The 19,905-nt window shown below is 36.9% G+C and overlaps 1 protein-coding gene across 1 annotated transcript; it reads left to right on the top strand.

The window, feature by feature from the left end:
- Positions 1-457: 457 nt before the first annotated feature.
- LOC306863591 (protein fantom-like) lies at positions 458-19,886 on the top strand. The gene is made up of 27 exons (XM_079407018.1): positions 458-692; positions 1,672-1,853; positions 1,942-1,998; positions 2,477-2,594; positions 2,751-2,950; positions 3,174-3,279; positions 3,942-4,088; positions 4,195-4,300; positions 4,704-4,727; positions 4,860-5,006; positions 5,076-5,149; positions 5,877-6,088; positions 6,316-6,422; positions 6,556-6,606; positions 6,701-6,880; positions 7,009-7,126; positions 7,875-8,375; positions 8,522-8,670; positions 12,532-12,880; positions 13,817-13,992; positions 14,457-14,828; positions 14,928-14,988; positions 15,074-15,171; positions 17,477-17,666; positions 18,267-18,351; positions 18,467-18,594; positions 18,670-19,886. Exons 2-27 carry the CDS (start codon positions 1,766-1,768, stop codon positions 18,906-18,908), a joined length of 4,083 nt encoding a protein of 1,360 aa, XP_079263144.1. The 5' UTR covers positions 458-692; positions 1,672-1,765; the 3' UTR covers positions 18,909-19,886.
- The last annotated feature ends 19 nt before the right edge of the window (positions 19,887-19,905 follow it).

The raw sequence follows: 19,905 nt of genomic DNA on the forward strand, positions 1-19,905 counted from the left end.
ATCCTTGTTTGGTCCCCATAACACAGAGAATACCAGGTACACACGCACACACACACACACACACACTAAATCTTCCTTTCATCCTAGTCTTGTAATCTGATTTTCTCCATTGACCTCCTGTTCTTGTCTTTACTACAAACACAACAGCCAATCAGATTATTAGACAGTTACTATAACGACAGCCAATCAGATTAGAGAACAATTCTCAAGCCATATGCTGCTCATTTTAATATTGATAACCGTCGTGTAGCATTTGTCATTAGACAAAGTTAATAATCATTAAATAGTTAATGATCAGTGTTTGAAGTTGTTTGCTCCTGGGGAACATATTATGAAATATTTGCATTCATACACAGTGTAGGATATTTGTAATTGAGAAATATTTTGAGACTGGCAGGAACACAAGTAACTGAGAGGAGGAGCTGCAGAGAGAGATTAAGCAGATTAAAGCAGGATTGATGAAACAGCGTCTTTCCAAGAAAGAGAGGAGCTAACAATCAGACCAAAAACGAGAGAGAAGTTTCATGCTGCTGATGATGAGTTGACTGCGAGGAAGACAGAAGTACAGGTGGACAACAGGAGAGGACAGACCAGTTGAGGGAAGATGAATGACAGAGACTGGTGCTGAGAGGAGGATTAACACTCACTAAAGCTCTTTGCAGAGTGCAGGAGACTCACAGACACACATAAAGGTATGTCACTGAGAAAACTTTACGCAGCTTATTTATTATGTCAGTGCCATCCATGTCTTCCTTTCCATCTGCATCAGAATCCCTGGATTTATTTGTCCAGATTAAAATGTTTTCGTGATTAAAGGAAGTTGCAATAAAATCTGTCCATCTGAAGTTTGTGTCTATGCACATGCTTGCTTTCACTAGTTAATAGAAGTGGTCCTGCTATTCGACAAATTTACGAAAGTACTTGGAGAAGAATTTGATGCAGTCTCTAAAATGAATAGAGGTAATGAAAGATAAATGAATAAAAATGATGAGAGATGGAAAGTTGTTTAAAATAGTTTGAAACTGAAAAGTTATGGATCACTAGTATGATTTATCACCATACGAATTTCAAATATTCATATTTTGAATTATTCACAATATTCTAACACGATGATATGGTGCTCAAGAAACATTTCTTTTTATTAGCAAAGCTGAAAAAAAAGTTGTGCTGCTTAATATTTTTGTGGATTCTTTGATGAACAGAGAGTTTGAAAGAACAGCATTTGAAATAGAAATCTTCTGTAAGATTATAAATATTTATTGTCACTTTTGATCAATTAAATGTATCCTTCCTGAATAAAAGTATTGATTTTAAAGAAAGAAAGAAAGAAAAGAAAGGTTTTGTAGTTCAAATATAAGGTCACAAATCTAAATTTAACTCTTAACTTTCATTTAAAATTGAACTTTAACACTTTGTAACACTGACCACTTTAAATTCTTTCATTTGGGGCATTGTCAAATCACGCTGAATAACATTACTTTAAATATGAATTCATCTTTCAAAAATATTTTTATATTGGAAGTCAGTGGGTTGTCTGTTAAATTGAAAATACCTGTTCTGTAATACCTGAATATTAAATGTAATATTAATATTAATGTAAATGGTATATTTGTGTAGATGGAATTTCATTTAACTACTATTTTTTCATTTCCACATTGTTGTGTGACACAGGATAAGAGAAGTCACAACAATATACTGAAAGGTGCCCCATTGCCTGAATCCCTTTCCTCAGAAAGGCAGTGATTGGTTGGGTCTGGTCGTTCTCATGATGTCACTGGCAGTGGATGAGACAGCAGGGGACCTCCCGGTGAGGGACGTGGGCTTGAGAGCAGGGCTGATAACTGTTCTCACAGGTGTGTATAGAGCTTTGTGTTTAAGTTGAAAAATCATTTGCATTTTTATTTATGGTTTCTTTAAATGAGTGGAACTGCTTTATTTTAGACACAGATCAAGACACCAGAAACTGGAGAAGACCACCACAGGTGCTCAAAATAAAGGGTAAGGTGTGTGTCCATATAGTCCTGAAAACAAGCACTTATTTCTTGGAAGCTTTAATTATTATTTTTATTTATTTATTAATTTATTAAAACACATATTGCTTTAATTTAGTACTATTTAATTATACTATTTATTATTATTTATAAGAAATCACAAGTATCTGTTTCAGGTTTTCATAGGAGATCTCAACAATGTCTGAAATCATTTTGAAATCATAATTATTAGTTGTTACTTGTTGGACAAAATTATGAATGTTGGCCAACCATGCTATCTACATTTAATAGCTCTGTCTCATTTGTGCCTATTTTCAATTTCTCCTTTTTATAACAAACATCTGAGACACAGTCGATACTCAATTAAACATACCACAACTGTGAACTTCTTTCTGCAGTTTCCTGGGCTATGGAAGAGCATCCTTTGATCAAACAATGTAAAGAGTCCTCTGGGTTGTTTTGTAAGTTTCTCTGTCTTTATACAGATCGCCGGCGATTGTTCAGAATACCACGAGAGCAGCTGGAGGACCAATGTCTCCGTCTACAGGAGGAGAGCACACTTCTCAAACAACACAGCCGCACACAAGAGCAAAAACTACGCAGGTACACAAACACACACTAACTAACAGAACACCATAAGAGGAGATCTTTGCTTTATTGAACTTTTATTATTTTCTTTTATGCCCAAAGGAAACACAGTCTTGAAAGGATCATTGCTTTAATGCAAATTTTTAAATTTATTTTGTCTTGGCTGTTCAGGTTATCAACCAAACTTCTACGATTAAAGCAAGGCCCCCCATCTGCAGGGAGGGATGGAGAGCTGGAGGACACTATTCAAGAGCTAGAGGCTCGTGTAGCGACTCTAGAGAGTCAGAAGGGAGCGCTGCAGAGCAAACTCGGTTTAGCCAAGCAACACATCTTAGACCTGGGAGTCAGGACACATAACAGGCCACGAACAGGTCAGGGGTCACTGGGTATGATAAAATGGTAATATTGCTATATTGCTTTGGTCATTGGTAATACAGTGGTGGCTTATAAATACAAAGAATACTTTGAATGACTTAATAAGCCAGTCCTAAATCAGTACTTAATAAATCACCACAGTACTTTTTGTAAGGGGTGTATATTTGGTGTTGTATTCCAGATTTGATTCAGAATCTACTCTCTTTTTCTCCGTCTCAGGGCGAGGTGTGGATGGGGACGGAGGGGTCAGAAGAGCTGCCCAAACCGCTCCTGCCCGCTATGGCATCAGCTCAATGGATGACACCAGAGGAGAGATAGACAGATTGTAAGTTGACCTGTGGGTATGTGCTTGTGTGTTTTTACAACATACAACATATATAATATATAAATAGGTCTTGAATGTTTATGATATGATATGAATAGTATGATACTATTTATGTCATCTACATTTTTATGGGATTCTATGTGAGTTACAAACTGTAATAGTGATGGTCAATACACAAAAAAATATTATCCTCAATCTTTCTGCATCTTTCTCCTATGTATATGCAGACTTGCATTACTCAGGTTTGTTGAATGTTTATGTGTTTACATACTTTGCAATTCTGCAAAACACAGTATAGTGCCTTGCTTCATATACCTGCAACTCAGCTAAAGTGCACAAAGAAAAAAAGTTATTATTTAATGTAATAAATACATTAAAAACATTTGCATTCTTCATCTTATGGCAGAATTCATAGAGACTTCTACCATGTAGATCTGCTTTCACTCAAAAAGACTCTGCTAGTTTATTTAGCCTAAAATAGACTTAATTTATGCATATATTCCTGATGATCCGTATATGATAGGACACGGCTGCCATGCTATTAATAATCAAATTACAAATTTGTTTCTAATGCAGTGTATTACCTTGCTTATGCATTGTCCATACCTGGCTTTTACACCCATGTTTCTAATTTTCCTTCTTGTTTTTTTTTTTTTTCTCAGCAGATCTACCATTATAGAAAATCAGCAAGGGAGGGTGGCAGAGCTGGAGCTGTCAGCCCAGTCTCTTAGAGAAACGCTCAGAGACAAAGAGAAAGAAATTGAAGGTATTGTGAAAGACCTGCGCAAACAACAAGCCGATGGACACAGGTAGGATAAAGTTTGTAATAATACATAGAGAATGTATTATTACAAACACATTCAGAATTAGTCAACAACACAGCATGGATGTAACAATTTTTATTCTTCTTTACAGACTCATTATAAAAGATAATGTAGATGTGATAAGATTACAGAAGCAGCTTTCTGAAAAAAGCATCTCCCTTCTGGTCCTTCAGGAAAAGTTTGCTGGTCTTCAGGAGGTGAGCCATAAGACCAAAACTGAGCAAAAACAGTGAAAAATAATATCCGTTTAAATGATAGTGCATCTGCTTTACTATTGCTTGTCTCTGCTTTGGGCCTCACTGAACAAATAATGCCCCAGAATGGTAATGAGAACATTGCACTGTACAAAGTCACCATTTGTACCATGTGTACCATTTGTGTAATCCTGGTGCACACATGTGCACTGACATTTTTTTTTTATAATAATACACATGCACATTGCATTTTTGGTCCCCAAAATGGTGGGCACTGTAGCTGCTGTCACATCGTCATAGTGATCATGGGTCTTTCACTTGAAATCATTGGTGTAATGTCTTCCAAATTATATTTCTGCATTAAAATAAACCATCCTCATTCTCTCTATTTGTACTCTTCCTTAAGGCGTATGAGAACCAGCTGGAGGAGGTAAGCTTAACCTTAAACCTTTCTTCATCACAAAAAGTATCATACAAACATGTACAAGGTTTGAGAATAAAATTGAATAAAGAGGGTTCTGTTGTATGTCTTTTTTGTCTTATATGGGCAAATATACTGTAGGGCCAAAGGTCTATAAAAGAGAGCCAAGGAGCACTGCTGGGGAAGGTGGAGGAACTGAGTGAGCTGTTGAAACAGGAGAAGCAGAGAGTGCTGACACTTGAGGGCCAGCTCAATGCTGCCACACTTTCACTGCAAGCTCTGGGGGAGGTACTGTTCAAGTTGCACTTTTGTTTTAAGTTTTTGTGTTTGTGGCTTTTACTAACATCTGTTTTTCAGCTTCAGGAGAGGGTTTCAGACCTGGAAGGGGAGAGGAACCTCCTGAAGAATAGCTATGATTCACTTCTGGAGAGGTGAGTGATTCATAGGTGTTAGGCTGGGGCATGGATGGGGGCATTGATTTTAATGGACAGTGTGACAGGTGAACACCAGTCGGCTCACTAGTTGATGTACCAGATGATTTTGGAATAAATTACTTAAAATGTAGATTTAGTTTATCATAGTTTATGATTGTGCAAAAATCAGAAAGCACAAATTTTTGTATCTAAACTTAGGTTGCTATGCTCAAACACTAACTATAACTGTAGAATAAAATATATTATTGAAATTACAGGGAGAAATTGGGGAATCTACCCAAAAGTCAAGAAGTCCGACAGATATACAGAGGAAATAAATTTTCTACTCAAATTTTCTGACAATGAAGCATTCATGTAAATTGGATGTAGTGTTATTGAAACTGCCCAAACACACAACTTTTATCACAGTCTTTTTATTTAATGGAGCAAATATCATGTAATCATGAAAGTGTAAACTGATCGTCATGAGAACATATAAGAACAACGAGTCTGATCCAACGCTTACATTTTTCAAGATTACTGTTTTGATCTGGGCTTTCATATATTTATCTTCTGTAAAGTCAGTTGGGCCTATCCATACAATTTTGACGCAGACACCTTGTATTCAACTTATGGACCTGGTTGTAGGTTTATGTGTTTTTGGCCCCCAAAACATCCTATAAATAACCAAAAAAAATAAGGCCTACAATTTTTGTATGTTTAAATTCACTGGTTTCCTCCATAGCACTATATCTGTTCAGAACCATCAAGACGGACAACATGAGAAAAAAGACAAAAGATGTGAACAATTTAAAGAAGGGAGTTGGAGAGAGGATGTACAGAGGCTTGAACAAAGACTGGAGGAAGAAAGGAAAGAAAAGAAAATGCTGGAGCAGGAGAAGGAACAGATGAGAAAAGAGAATGACCAGTTTCAGAAGGAGAAGGAGCGAGATAGAGGTAAGACTCTTGCATTGCCATACTTTTGACTGGCAGCATCACTTCTGTACCGCATCTCCATTCCATTGTGGAAGTGTTCATTGTAGCAGCTTTAATACGTGATATTGTGACTCCTGGAGGTTGTGTAGTCAACATGTCAAATTGGATTGTCCATATGCTAAATATCAAATGTTCTAGTTCTTTAATGTGTTAATGCACATGTTTTTAATAAATTGAATGTGTTTCAGATATGGTTATGTTCCTCAGAGAAAAGCATGACTGCTTGGAGCGAGAGGACCTGCAGCACAGGCTGGAAGTCACATCTTTGCAAGAAAAACTGGACTCTGTTACAAAAGTAAAATTTGCTGTGTTGGGATAAAATTTAATTCACAAACTGAATCTTGGGCCAGACATTCAACTCATTAGAATTTGTAAATCAGTATATCTCCATATAATGTCCATATATTCTGTTTTTCGTTCTCTATCAGGAGTTTGATATGAGTGTGGAAGATCTGAGTGAGACTCTGCTGCAGATTAAGGTAAGATGTTTAGTTTTAAAAGTTGCATTTTTAGATATTTCAAAACATTTCAGCAGCTATATAATAACTGTTTCTTTGTGTGCTCTTCTCTTAGGCCTTTAGAATGCAGCGGGAGACTCAAGGGATGATGTGCTTCTTGAAAACAGACGAAAAGATAGAGGAAACATCCAGGGATTTGACTGCAGTACAGGCTTCATATGCAGAAACTGTTTTGGAACTCCAGAAAACAAGGGACTTGTTATTACTGCAACATCGACTAAATGCTGACCTTCAGGTACACGCACATTTGCAGTGAGAATGCGGTATATTGCAACTGTTGCATATATTTCTCTGAATATTGCTCTTTTCACTCCACATAAACCAACACATCAACCATTACACCTAGAGTATTTTCTTTTATAGAACGAGATGAAGACAGTCATGGAAAAATTTGAAAAAGAGAGGGAGGAGAATAGAAGGAGGGCAGCTGAAAATGACAAACTGATGAAAAGCAGAAGCCTTCAAATCAGCAATTTACAAGGTTAGAGGAACTATCGTTGCTGCATGTACAGTATACAAGAAATTGGGGCTAGCTGTCACAAGTCTCTAGTTAAAAGTCCAATTGGTAACAATGCTTGTTATACAGTATATACAGTCAAACCAAAAATTATCATTTTTGTGGGTGCAGGACCCTATAGTTCATTATGTAAGTGAGGATAGCAAAATAAAGTAAACTGTGACGTATTACCCAAAGATTCTTCATATAGTGGGCTACCAGCAAAATCGATAGAAATTTTTGACCAAAAATTATTGACACTTTGACCTGAGTATTTTGTTTTGCTTAAGTGTTTTTTCTTTATTTGCTAATCTAAATGTGTACTTAAATGTTACAGCTGACAGCTATTCAACCTAATTCATTACATACCTTTCTATCAAAGTGTCTGAAATTATCGAGATGAATTTGTTCTGACACAGTTTAACTCGTCACATTTTATTACCATTTTCTAAACTATAGTGAATAAACTGTGCTGATGTGAGAAATGTTGAAAAAATGGTGACGTGTTCAATACTTATTTTACCTGCCGTACAAACACACACACACAACTTTAATACACATTAATGCATATTACAATATTAATTTAAAATAATGTATGTCTGTATAGACACTGCCTTTTAAAAAATAAACCTATGCTGAGAAATATTGAATAAAAGAGAGATTGACAACTAGCCCCGTTCTCCCCTATTGCTCTATTTCCATGATAAAAACATATTTTCATCCATTATTTTAGCTCAACTCAAAGAGATTGCTTACAGCCCTAGAAACTATAAGCAAACCATACCCCTGCAGTACACCTGGACAGGGCTGGAGCAAGAGTCAGTCAAGCCCGCCGCAGAGGGCACCATAATCACACAGCTGCGTGGAGGACAATCTCTTCTGGAGATCCATCTAACAGGAGCCACCTTTACACCTCTGGGATTGAGACTCATGGGACAAGGCACAGGAGATCACCAAGGGGTTGCAACATTTTGTACCTATGGGTTTCTCGACTTTGAAACCCTCTCAACTTCATTAATATCAGGTGGACAGCCAAATTATGGCTTCACGTCGCATTACGCCCTCTCTGAGTTCGACCTGGAGAAGCTCAGGGTTCAGGGTGGGTCCATCACTGTTGAACAGCACCAGGCGCTTGGAGGGGTACAATTTATGACCCGTGGGAGAGCGAGGATTTCTCTGATGGGAGCTCTACAGCGCAGGGGTGAACGAATGAAAAACAGAACCAACATCACAGGTAATATAAAATAAGGTCACATGAGCTTTGCAGTAAAATAGCTTTATATGGGTATATAGGTGTGTTCGATTTGGCATTCTTTTCACTTTTATAGCTCTTTATTGCAATAATATTTTGCATTTTGCATTTTGTCCTTTATTCTGCAGGAGCTGAAGGGGAAGTTATAGGAATCCTTGAATTTTGGGTGTGTTTACACCCTCAGGTGGAACTCACAGAACCTCAAATGGAAAGAGCCACATGTAGAACAGCTGTAAGACACACCGGGGCTTCAGAATGGGCTCATGGGGAACCAGAGGTAAATGCCACCACATACCACATGGTGGGGACAAATAGTTTGTCGAAATAGTGTCATTCTCCTCTGGCCAGACAAAATCAGCAGTTTAAATCTAGGCTAAAGCAGAATCAGATTGTACAAAGGACTCATCTGGTTCCTGTGGTCTTGTCCCGATGGCCGTCGTGGAGACAGGTTCTTCACTGGGGATCAGTCTCTGGGGCTCATCTAGGTGTCCTGGTTGTAGAGGTCATCTCTAGGTGCTGATCCACCATATGATCTGGATACAGTCTGGATCTGGGTGGCTAGGGTGACCTCGGAATAAGAAAGAAACAGACTAATATTAGCATAGATGCCATTCTTCTAACAATGTAACAGGTACATCAGGTGTTTTGGGAAGTGTTCCCGGTTCCAGTTGACCTAATTAATGCAGCCTAACAATCCTTTAATGGATATGAATTATAGAAATGTGATAGTGTATTATGTGTAAGCTAGGTTAAAGAGATGGGTCTTTAATCTAGATTTAAACTGACAGAGTGTGTCTGCTTCCCGAACAGTGTTAGGTAGATTGTTCCAGAGTTTGGGCGCTAAATAGGAAAACGATCTCCCGCCCGCAGTTGATTTTGATATTCTAGATATTATCAAATGGCCAGAGTTTTGAGATCACAGAAGACGTGAAGGACTATAATGCGATAAGAGCTCACTCAAATACTGAGGTGCCAAACCATTCAGGGCCTTATAGGTAATTAGCAAGATCTTAAAATGTATACGATGTTTAATAGGGAGCCAGTGCAGTGTTGACAGAACCGGGCTAATGTGGTCATACTTCCTGGTTCTAGTAAGAACTCTAGCTGCTGCATTTTGAACCAGCTGGAGTTTGTTTATTAAATGTGCAGAGCAACCAGCCAATAAAGCATTACAATAACCTAGCCTCGAGATCATGCATGCATGAATTAATGTTTCCGCATTTGACATTGAGAGCATAGGTCGTACTTTAAATATATGTTTAAGATGGAAAAATCCAAATGCTAGAAACATGTTTTTCGAGGGAAAGATTGCTATCAAAAAGTACGCCTAGGTTCCTAACTGATGACGAAGAATTTACAGAGCAGCCATCAAGTATTAGACAGTGATCTAGGTTATTACATGCAAAAGTTTTTGGTCCAATAATTAACACCTCTGTTTTTACAGAATTTAGCAGTAAGAAATTGCTAGTCATCCAGTTTTTGATATCAACTATACATTCTGTTAATTTTGCAAATTGGTAAGTTTCATCAGGTCGCGAAGAAATATATAGGGGCAGTCGTGGCCTAGTGGATAGAGAGTTGGACTTGTAACCTGAAGGTTGTGGGTTCGAGTCTCAGGTCTGGCAGGGATTGTAGGTGGGGGAGTGAATAACCAACACTCTCTCCACCCTCAATACCACGACTGAGGTGAGACCCTTGAGCAAGGCACCGAACCCCCAACTGCTCCCCGGGCGCCCCAGCGTTGGCTGCCCACTGCTCCGGGTGTATGTTCACTACTGAGTGTACACTTGGATGGGTTAAATGTAGAGCACACATTTCACTGCTGGTTATACTCTGTATAATTGTGTATGTGACAAATAAAAACAAATTATTATTATTATTATTATTATTATAGCTGGGTATCATCAGCATAACAGTGAAAGCTAACACCATGTTTCCTAATGATATCTCCCAAGGGTAACATGTAAAGCGTGAAAAGTAAGGGGCCAAGTACTGAGCCTTGAGGTACTCCATACTGCACTTGTGATTGGTATGATACCTCATCATTTACTGCCACAAATTTATGGCGGTCAGATAAGTACGATTTGAACCATGCCAGTGCACTTCCTCTAATGCCAACATAATTTTCTAGTCTATTTAAAAGAATGTTGTGGTCGATAGTGTCAAAAGCGGTGCAACCATGATCAGATGATACAACCATGATCAGATGATAAAAGCAGGTCGTTTGTAACTCTAATGAGAGCAGTCTCAGTACTATGAAATGGTCTAAAACCTGACTGGAAATCCTCACATATATAATTTTTCTCTAAGAAGGAACATAGTTGTGATGATACTACCTTTTCTAATATCTTTGACAGAAAAGGGAGATTCGAGATCGGTCTGTAATTAATTAATTCTTTGGGGTCAAGTTGTGTTTTTTTAATGAGAGGCTTAATAACAGCCAGTTTGAATGTTTTTAGGACATATCCTAATGACAATGATGAGTTAATAATATTCAGAAGAGGATCTATTACTTCTGGAAGCACCTCTTTTAGGAGCTTAGATGGAACAGGGTCTAAAATACAGGTTGTTGGTTTAGATGATTTAACAAGTTTATACAATTCTTCATTTCCAATAGAAGAGAATGAGTGGAATTGTTCCTCAGGGGATCTATAGTGCACTATCTGATGCGATACTGTGGCTGACAGCTGCATGGTTACAATTGTATCTCTAATAGTTTCGATCTTGGAAGTACAGTAGTTCATAAAGTCATTACTACTGTGCTACTGGGTAATGCATGCACCTGCTGATGTTATATTTTTTGTTAATTTAGCCACTGTATTAAATAAATACTTGGGGTTGTGTTTGTTTTCTTCTAAAAGAGACATAAAGTAAGCAGATCTAGCAGTTTTTAATGCTTTTCTGTAGGATAGGGTACTTTCCCGCCAAGCAATACGAAATACCTCTAATTTTGTTTTTCTCCAGCTGCGCTCCATTTTCCAGGCTGCTCTCTTTAGGGCCCGAGTGTGCTCATTATACCACGGTGTTGGACTCTTTTCGTTAATCTTCCTTAAGCGTAAAGGAGCAACTGTATCTAAAGTGATAGAAAAGTGAGAGTCAATAGTTTCTGTTACATCATCAAGTTGTTCTGAGCTATTGGATATGCTGAGGAATTGAGATAAATCAGGAAGATTATTTATTTTTAAGATTATAAGATTATATTTATTGTTTATAAAGTAGTCTTTTGTGATAGAAGGGGTGGTTCTACCATATTTGTAACAAGGAGTTGACTTTACAGCTTTAGCTAAATGGAATATACACACAAAACTAGATAATGATCTGAGATATCATCGCTCTGCTGCAATATTTCAACGCCACTGACATCAATTCCGTATGACAGTATTAAATCTAGAGTATGATTTCGACAATGAGTAGGTCCTGAAACGTGTTGTTTAACACCAATGGAGTTTAGAATGTCTATAAATGCTGTAACACTTACGTGTGCTAAGAAAGTCATGAAAGTGTATTCTTTTTAAGTACGCTTAAATAGACTTCAATTTCATTAATATGATATCTAAAAATAAAGCTTTTTAAAATATACTTTAAATATTGTGTACATTCAGTACAATTAAGTGCAGAAGCTGCTCTTTTCCATACAGTAAAATTATATAGTGACTAGTCCAAAAATTATAAAACAGAAAAAAAGAGGCACCAAAAATGCCATAACAATAGTTCCTAGTAGTTTTATTTTGCTTTTTATCATTTTTGGAGGTCAACAGCCCTTGGACTTTTTATGTGTTTACTGTAACTGAAAACGAGCTGCTTAGAGGTTATAAACATTACCAGTTGTATTCCAGGAAGAAGGAAAGTCATGGTTTGAAAAAACTAACTATTAACTATTTTGCTTTATTAAACTCCTAATTACTACTTATTAATTGTTAGTAAGGTAGTTGTTAAGTTTAGTTATGGGGTAGGATTTAGGGACGTAAAATATGGTTATACAGAATAAGGCATTAATATCAGCTTTCATAAGTACTAATAAACAGGCAATATAATAGGCATGCTAATAAGTAACTAGTGAGAACTGGTCCCTAAACTAAAGTGTTACCGAATGTATTACCTCAAACTGATAAGCGTGTGTTTTGTGTGTGTGTTGCAGGAAATATATGATTATGGGGTAGGGATACCCAATGAGCTTGAGGTGGTACTGGAGCGCTGTGTGGGCCTCAATACCCGCTGGCCAGGACTTCTCCCTGATGCATACTTAACATATCGCCTTTATGACCTACCACCTCATTCTACACCCATAATTCAATGCTGTGTGGATCCTGTCTTTGAAGACTCAGCAAGCTATCCATTAGCTGTAACCACAGATTTATTAGAATACCTGAATGTGAGCAGCCTGTGGGTGTACGTGTTTGATGACAGCGAACGTCAGACTCCTCCCACATATTTGGCAAAGACACCAATCCCATTACGAGCCCTTGCAGCAGGCAGACCAATCAGAGGTAACGATCATTACGATCAGGATGCAAATAAACAGAACCTTAATTAAATAAAAAATTATAATTGGGAATTTAATTCTGTGCATACACTATCAGTCAAAAGTTAGGAATAATGAAGATGGTTTTAATGTATTTGAAAGAAGTCTCTTATGCTCACCAAGACTGCATTTATTTGATAAAAATACAGTAAAAACAGTAAGGTTGTGAAATATTTACAACACTGATCATTTAGATATAGACCGATCATTAATAATTGAGCACCAACGAAGATTAATAATAAATAAGCACCATTTGATTTCTAAAGGATTGTATGACATTGAAGACTGCAGTAATGGCTTCAGAAAATCCAGCTTTGCCAAGACAGGAATAAATTGCATTCTAAAAATAAATAAATAAAAGTTTTAAATTATAATAATATTTTACAACATTTCTGTTTTTACTTTTTTGTTGATTAAATAAATTAAGCTTAATGAGCATTTGAGACTTCTTTAAAAAAAGGTTAAAAAATCTTAATTGTTTCAAACTTTTGCCCAGTAAAAGTTTTTTTTTGGAAGTCGTGGCCTAATGGTTAGAGAGTCGGACTTGTAATCCAGAGGTTGCTCTAGGTCCGGCAGGGATTGTAGGTGGGGGAGTGAATGTACAGCTCTCTCTCCACCCTCAATACCACGACTTAGGTGCCCTTGAGCAAGGCACCGAACCCGAGTATGGGTCACCATACTTGGCCGTATGTCACTTCACTTTCACTTTCACTTTTTAGTAGTTTTTTTTTTTTTAAACCAATTTTACGAGATTCAGCCAAGAGAAACAAAGTAACAAAATGTTATTTTTTTTCTCTCTAGGTATCAAAATCCATGAGCTAAAATTTAGAACCATAACTAATATTCACAAAGACAAAGGTTAACTGTGGTGAGTAATGTTTACTTTGTTCCCTGCTGTCAGGTGATTATGTGCTTAGAGACCCTGCTGGCAGTCCAAGAGGAATGGTGAGAGCGACTCTCAGGTGGAAGTACCCTTTCCAGTCACCTGAGGCACCCTCAAGACAAAGAGAAGGAGTAGAGAAAGAGAGAATGGTGCCCAGTGCTGAGGTTTCACAGAGACCTGTTGCAAAGCCCAGGGTGAGTGTCTGTGAATGACAATAACTTCCCACGCTATTTCATTTACACTTTCACATTTCATGTTACATTTTTAAATGAATTCTATCAATAAATATGAAATACAAATATAATATTAAATGTAAATCTAATTGTTAAAAGAGTCATTATCAATGTTGTTAACTATTAACTGACATTTTATTATAACTATTTCAATAACTTAATGGCTCAACTGTTTCAGTTATTTTGATCATCTTTGTCATTTGCATTTTATAATATTTTGAATATATTTTAAATGTACATAATTGCATCTACCATTTTATTCAGTGCATTTAATTGTGGAAGAATTGGGTAGTCATTTTCAGAAAGCAGATATTTTCACAAATAAGAGTTCAGTTTTACAGAATTAAGAAAAAAGTGAGAGATGGAGCATACTCCTACAAGTCTAATATACCAGAAAAGAATGCAATCTTTCAACTTATTTTCAGTCTCAGCTTCGGCCTCCACCAGACCATGAAGCCAAGACCACTGACACTCACCCATCCACAACCATTAGAAGCCCTCAAAAAGGTTCAATCACACCTCTTCCATCACCATCCATTCAGGTCACTGAACCCATATCATATCATCAGAAACCTCCATCTAATTTGGCTCAACATTCAAGGTCAGTTAGACGGAAGCAACACCGCACTGCAGTGTTGCACGTTCAGGACAATCTGAAACCCACAATGTCCCCTTACCCGAGTCCTGCCATGTCTATTAAGTCGCATGGATCCAGTCGAGTTATGGACTTCAGACCATCGGCCTCAGTGCCGAGCACCCCTGGCTGTCAAAAGAGCTATCGAAGTGACTCAACGCAGGTAAGGAACTGGGAAGTAAATGCAACAAGAATACTTAGTGTCAATTGTGTATTTGAATCAGTCAGTTTAAAAGGGTCTTCAATGGGTTTTCTTTTGAAGCAAATTAAAATGGAGGAGGAACAGGAAGATGAAGATCAGGAAGATGAAACTGAAGACAGAAGTGAGTTTTTTCCTCAGAAGTCACTTATTCATTACACAAATTACAGTGAGTTAAAGCTTATTTTTACCTCTTATATCCAAAATAGGTCAAAGTGACGTAGATGCCCCTCAGTCTGATGAATCAAGAGATTCAAATGGAAGTGATGTCATCATAATTCCTCACCCACCAAAACCGCATAAAAAGGTGATGATCATACAGCTGACTAACAGACAACAGACATGTTACATAAAATAGAATGTCAACAAAGAAAAAAATTGCCTCTGGCTTTCTCAATAGGGGATTAAAGCATTATGTGTTGTTTTTCCAGCAGCTGCCTGTTTAAACTATTTAGAGGCAGGTGATATGACTAAAATCTTTACCTTGATATACAACCCGAATTCTGGAAATGTTAGGATGTTTTTTAAATTTGAATAAAATGAAAACTAAAAGACTTTCAGATCACATGAGCCAATATTTTATTCACAATAGAACATAGAGAACATAACAAATGTTTAAACGGAGAAATTGTACACTTTTATCCACTAAATGAGCTCATTTCAAATTTGATGCCTGCTACAGGTCTCAAAAAAGTTGGCACAGGGGCAACAAAGGGCTGAAAAAGCAAGAAATTTGAAAAGATTCATCTGGGAGAACATCTAGCAACTAATTAAGTTACTGGACATCAGGTCTGTAACATGATTAGCTATAAAAGGGATGTCTTAGATAGGCAGAGTCTCTCAGAAGTAAACATGGGCAGAGGCTCTTCAATCTGTGAAAGAGTGCGTAAAAAGATTGTGGAATACTTTTAAAACTACATTTCTTAACGTCAAATTGCAAAGGCTTTGCAAATCTCATAATTTACAATGCGTAACATCATCAAAAGATTCAGTGAAACTGGAGAAATCTCTGTGCTTAAGGGACAAGGCCAGAGACCTTTGTTGGATGCCCGTGGTCTTCGGGCCCTCAGACGACACTGCATCACTCATCGGCATGATTCTGTCATTGACATTACTAAATGGGCCCAGGAATACTTCCAGAAACCACTGTCGGTAAACACAATCTGCCGTGCTATCTGCAGATGCCAACTAAAGCTCTATCATGCAAAAAGGAAGCCATATGTGAACACGGTCTAGAAGCGCCATCATGTCCTGTGGGCCAAGGCTCATTTAAAATGGACTGTTTCAAAGTGGAAAAGTGTTCTATGGTCAGACGAGTCCAAATTTGTCATTCTTGTTGGAAATCACGGACGCCGTGTCCTCTGGGTTAAAGAGGAGGGAGACCTTCCAGCGTGTTATCAGCGCTCAGTTCAAAATGCAGAATGGCCAGAATGGCAAGAATGGGACCAAATTCCAACACCAATACTCCAGAAACTCATAACCTCATTGCCCAGACGTCTTTCAAACTGTTTTGAAAAGAAGAGGAGATGCTACACCATGGTAAACATGCCCCCGTCCCAACTATTTTGAGACCTGTAGCAGGCATCAAATTTGAAATGAGGTCATTTTGTGCATAAAATTGTAAAATTTCTCAGTTTAAACATTTGTTATGTTCTCTGTTATATTGTGAATAAAATATTGGCTCATGTGATTTGAAATTCTTTTAGTTTTCATTTTATTAAAATTAAAAAAATGTCCCAACATTTCCGGAATTCGGGTTGTAAGACATTTTCATCAAAAATCATTACCTCAAGTAATTTTCAGCTACAGTATGGAATGGCAGTATGCTACAGTAATTAAATGACTGGTAATTAACAAAATTTATTATTTAAATCCATTGATTACTTTTGAACACTCAGGTATGTGATCGAGGATCAGACTTTTCAGACCTTTTTCATTGGTGGCATCCAACCATATTTTCATTATTACTTTTTGAGAATCGCTTGCTCTCACTAACAACAAAACTGACCAATGTTTAATGATTTAAATATTAAAATTAAATATTATATTTATTGAATGCTCAGGCTTGTGCCCAAGTCACCGTGACACTGATATATGTGCTAGACAATGCTAAAATTTGTGTATGGTGAAAGACGCTCTGCAAATAAATGTGCAAGCATGTGGTCCTGCTGTTTTTAACAAATATCACTACTCAGAAGAGTAGATAAGAGTTAAACTTTGTCTGTGTCAAGTCACTATTATTTGTATAGCGCTTTTAACAATGCAAATTGTGTCAAAGCAGCTTTACATCATCTTGATATAAAGCTGGGTGGCTTTATATCAGCTTTACAGTATTTAGACGGGGAAATAGTGTGTCGAAATAGTGTCATTCTCATTAAGCCAGATGTTAACAGTAAACAAAATGACTTGCATTTTATAATAATGTAAATCAACTATAATGCCCCTTGTGGCAACTCAAAGAATGCAAGACATACTTGCATTGCACTATTAATTGCTATTCAAAACATTCTGTGAAATCTAGCTGGAGTTCATGTACTTGCATAGATGATTCTGGTCTTAAATGCAAAATGTAATTTCTATGTTATAAAATCAAACATTTGTCTTTCTCACAGGGAGACAGACTCAGAGTGGAAATCCTGTCACTTTCTTTTAACCCTTCTTCCAGTGTTGCACTTGACCAATCAGTGCATCAGGTATATGTAGAGTACCGCCTTTTAGGTATTCCCATGGAGACAACAGAAACGCCCATGTCCCTGCGTAAACCAACAGACGGGGAGGAAATACACTATAACTTTACACGAGGTAAGGTCACAAAAGTGAAATTATTCTTATGTGTCTTAAATGTCCTTTAACCTAATTCTGTGTAGACCCACCCACATTGGCCCATTACATTAGCTGTATATTAAAAATCAAATATGTTTTCCAATTTAGTTCCAATTTAATTGATATACTTTAAATGCAATATCGGATAACACAAAGCAGCTATCATAAATCATAATAAAGTACTTTACATTTAGCTTTGGTATGTTAGTTGTATGTTACTCAAATGTTCAAAATAAGTACACTTATTGATAAAAAATCATAAAATTCCAATTATTTAAAATGTATTTTAAAGTAAAACTTTTAATTTTTTTAAGGGCATCTTTTAAAAATGTACTTAAGTGTGTTAAGAAAGTGTACTAGCTTTAAGTACACTTAAGTGGCCTTTTATTTTGTTGATATTATAATACCTGCAAGTAAAGTTTTATTAAGATTTTCAAGTGCACATATTTTATAATTAAGCACACTTTTCACAAAGGCATCATGGCATTTAAGAATTTAACATATTAACTTGGTTTTACTGAAATACAAAATAACACAATTAACAATTCATGTTCTCTTACACATTATTATCATCATTAGTTATCCATGTGGATAGCATGGAAGCAGCTCCTCTGAGACATTACCTCTACACCATGCTGGAAGGTACAGACCCCAACCAGGGCAGGTAAACAGAGAGAAAATGAGAGATAATGATAGATATAACAATAATGACCATTTCACATGGCAATAAAATGAAGATCTTCTAACCTCTCTGTTTTTTTCCCCCTCCAATCATCTAGGTTAAAGTTCACAGTAGTCAGTGAGCCAATGAACGAGCAAGAAGAATGTGAAGATGTCGGCTATGCCTACTTGGATTTACGAGAACGTCTGCTGACTGGAAATGATTTTATTGAAGAACAAATTGATGGTATGATTCAGTCATTATGAAAAGAGATTAAAATCTACTTGAAATAAACGCATGACTGTGTTTTTTCTCTTTCAGTTGTCAGTGCGGATGAAGAGCAGGATGTAGTGGGAAAACTGAAAGTATCTGTAGAGGCTGCACAGGCTCTGACTGGAATCCATCAGGAATATCATCAGATTGTGAAAAGGGAGAGAGGAGAACCCAGAAACAGCACAGAGAATGAGGAGGAGGAGGAGGAGGAAGAAGACAGAGGGATACAAAAAAACAATGAGCTGCATGTGATTGATTTTGAAGTTGATGAAGACAGTGATTTTTAATAAAAATCTACAGCCTGAAGTTATGCTCAAACCATCTTTTAAGGAACATTACTTATTTTCTTTCTTCTTTTTTTTTACTCTACAACATCAAAATTTTGCTCTCACGACATTATAACTTCTTTCTTAACTCATCAAAACCTTTGGACATTGTCGTGTTAAATTTATACAAAACATGGAAGTGGTTTCAGTTGCAAAATGCTTTAATATAAAACAATAAAAAAACTGAGATATTTTAAGTCTCTTAACCACAGTCAGTACAACAACAAAAAATGCAGGAAATGAGTGTACAGCCACAACGATTTAATCAAAACTTGATGTTTTGGTAGTGCAGTATAAAAGATACTAGAAAACAAGTGGCTGGCACAAATATTGAATTATTATTATTTTCCCCATTCTGCTGTACTGTAAGCAGTGGAATGGTGATTAATTTGGAAGTTTTGAGCGGATGTTGGAACAAAAAATGTCATAAAAAAAACAGTGGGAATTGGATATATGCTAGTTGTATTGATATAGTTTTTTGAAATCCTCTGGAATGGGTTCCAGCCGTTTCTTTTGTGAATCATCTTGAATAATAAACATCTCTGGTTGTTTTTGTTTTTCTCTATCACATGCATGTTTCAAACGTTTAGACATGCTCTGAACATCATGATTGGATCGAGTCAAGCATGTGCTCAACAACCAACCAATATGATGTAATTTCCCATAGCCCCTTGGTGACATCATGAACTTCCACCTTTAAAGAGGAACCTCATACCAATGACACTGGTCAAGGCCATGCTGTATTCCTTTTCTTCCGCCAGCCTCTTCTGCATCCTCTTGAGGTTTTGATTGCCCCATCTGTTTAAGAGTTGGTAAACAAAGTGCTTCTGTCCTTATGAGAAGAAGAGCCTGGGCATAATAAAGTTGTTGTACATGCAACATGAAAGACAAATGAATGGACTATTATTTGGAATTATTAAAACATTTTTGGTGGACATTTAATCTGGAATTGGGTGTT

The sequence above is a fragment of the Barbus barbus genome, assembly GCF_936440315.1.
Source record: "Barbus barbus genome assembly, chromosome: 44".
In the NCBI taxonomy this organism is placed as follows: Eukaryota; Metazoa; Chordata; class Actinopteri; order Cypriniformes; family Cyprinidae; genus Barbus; species Barbus barbus.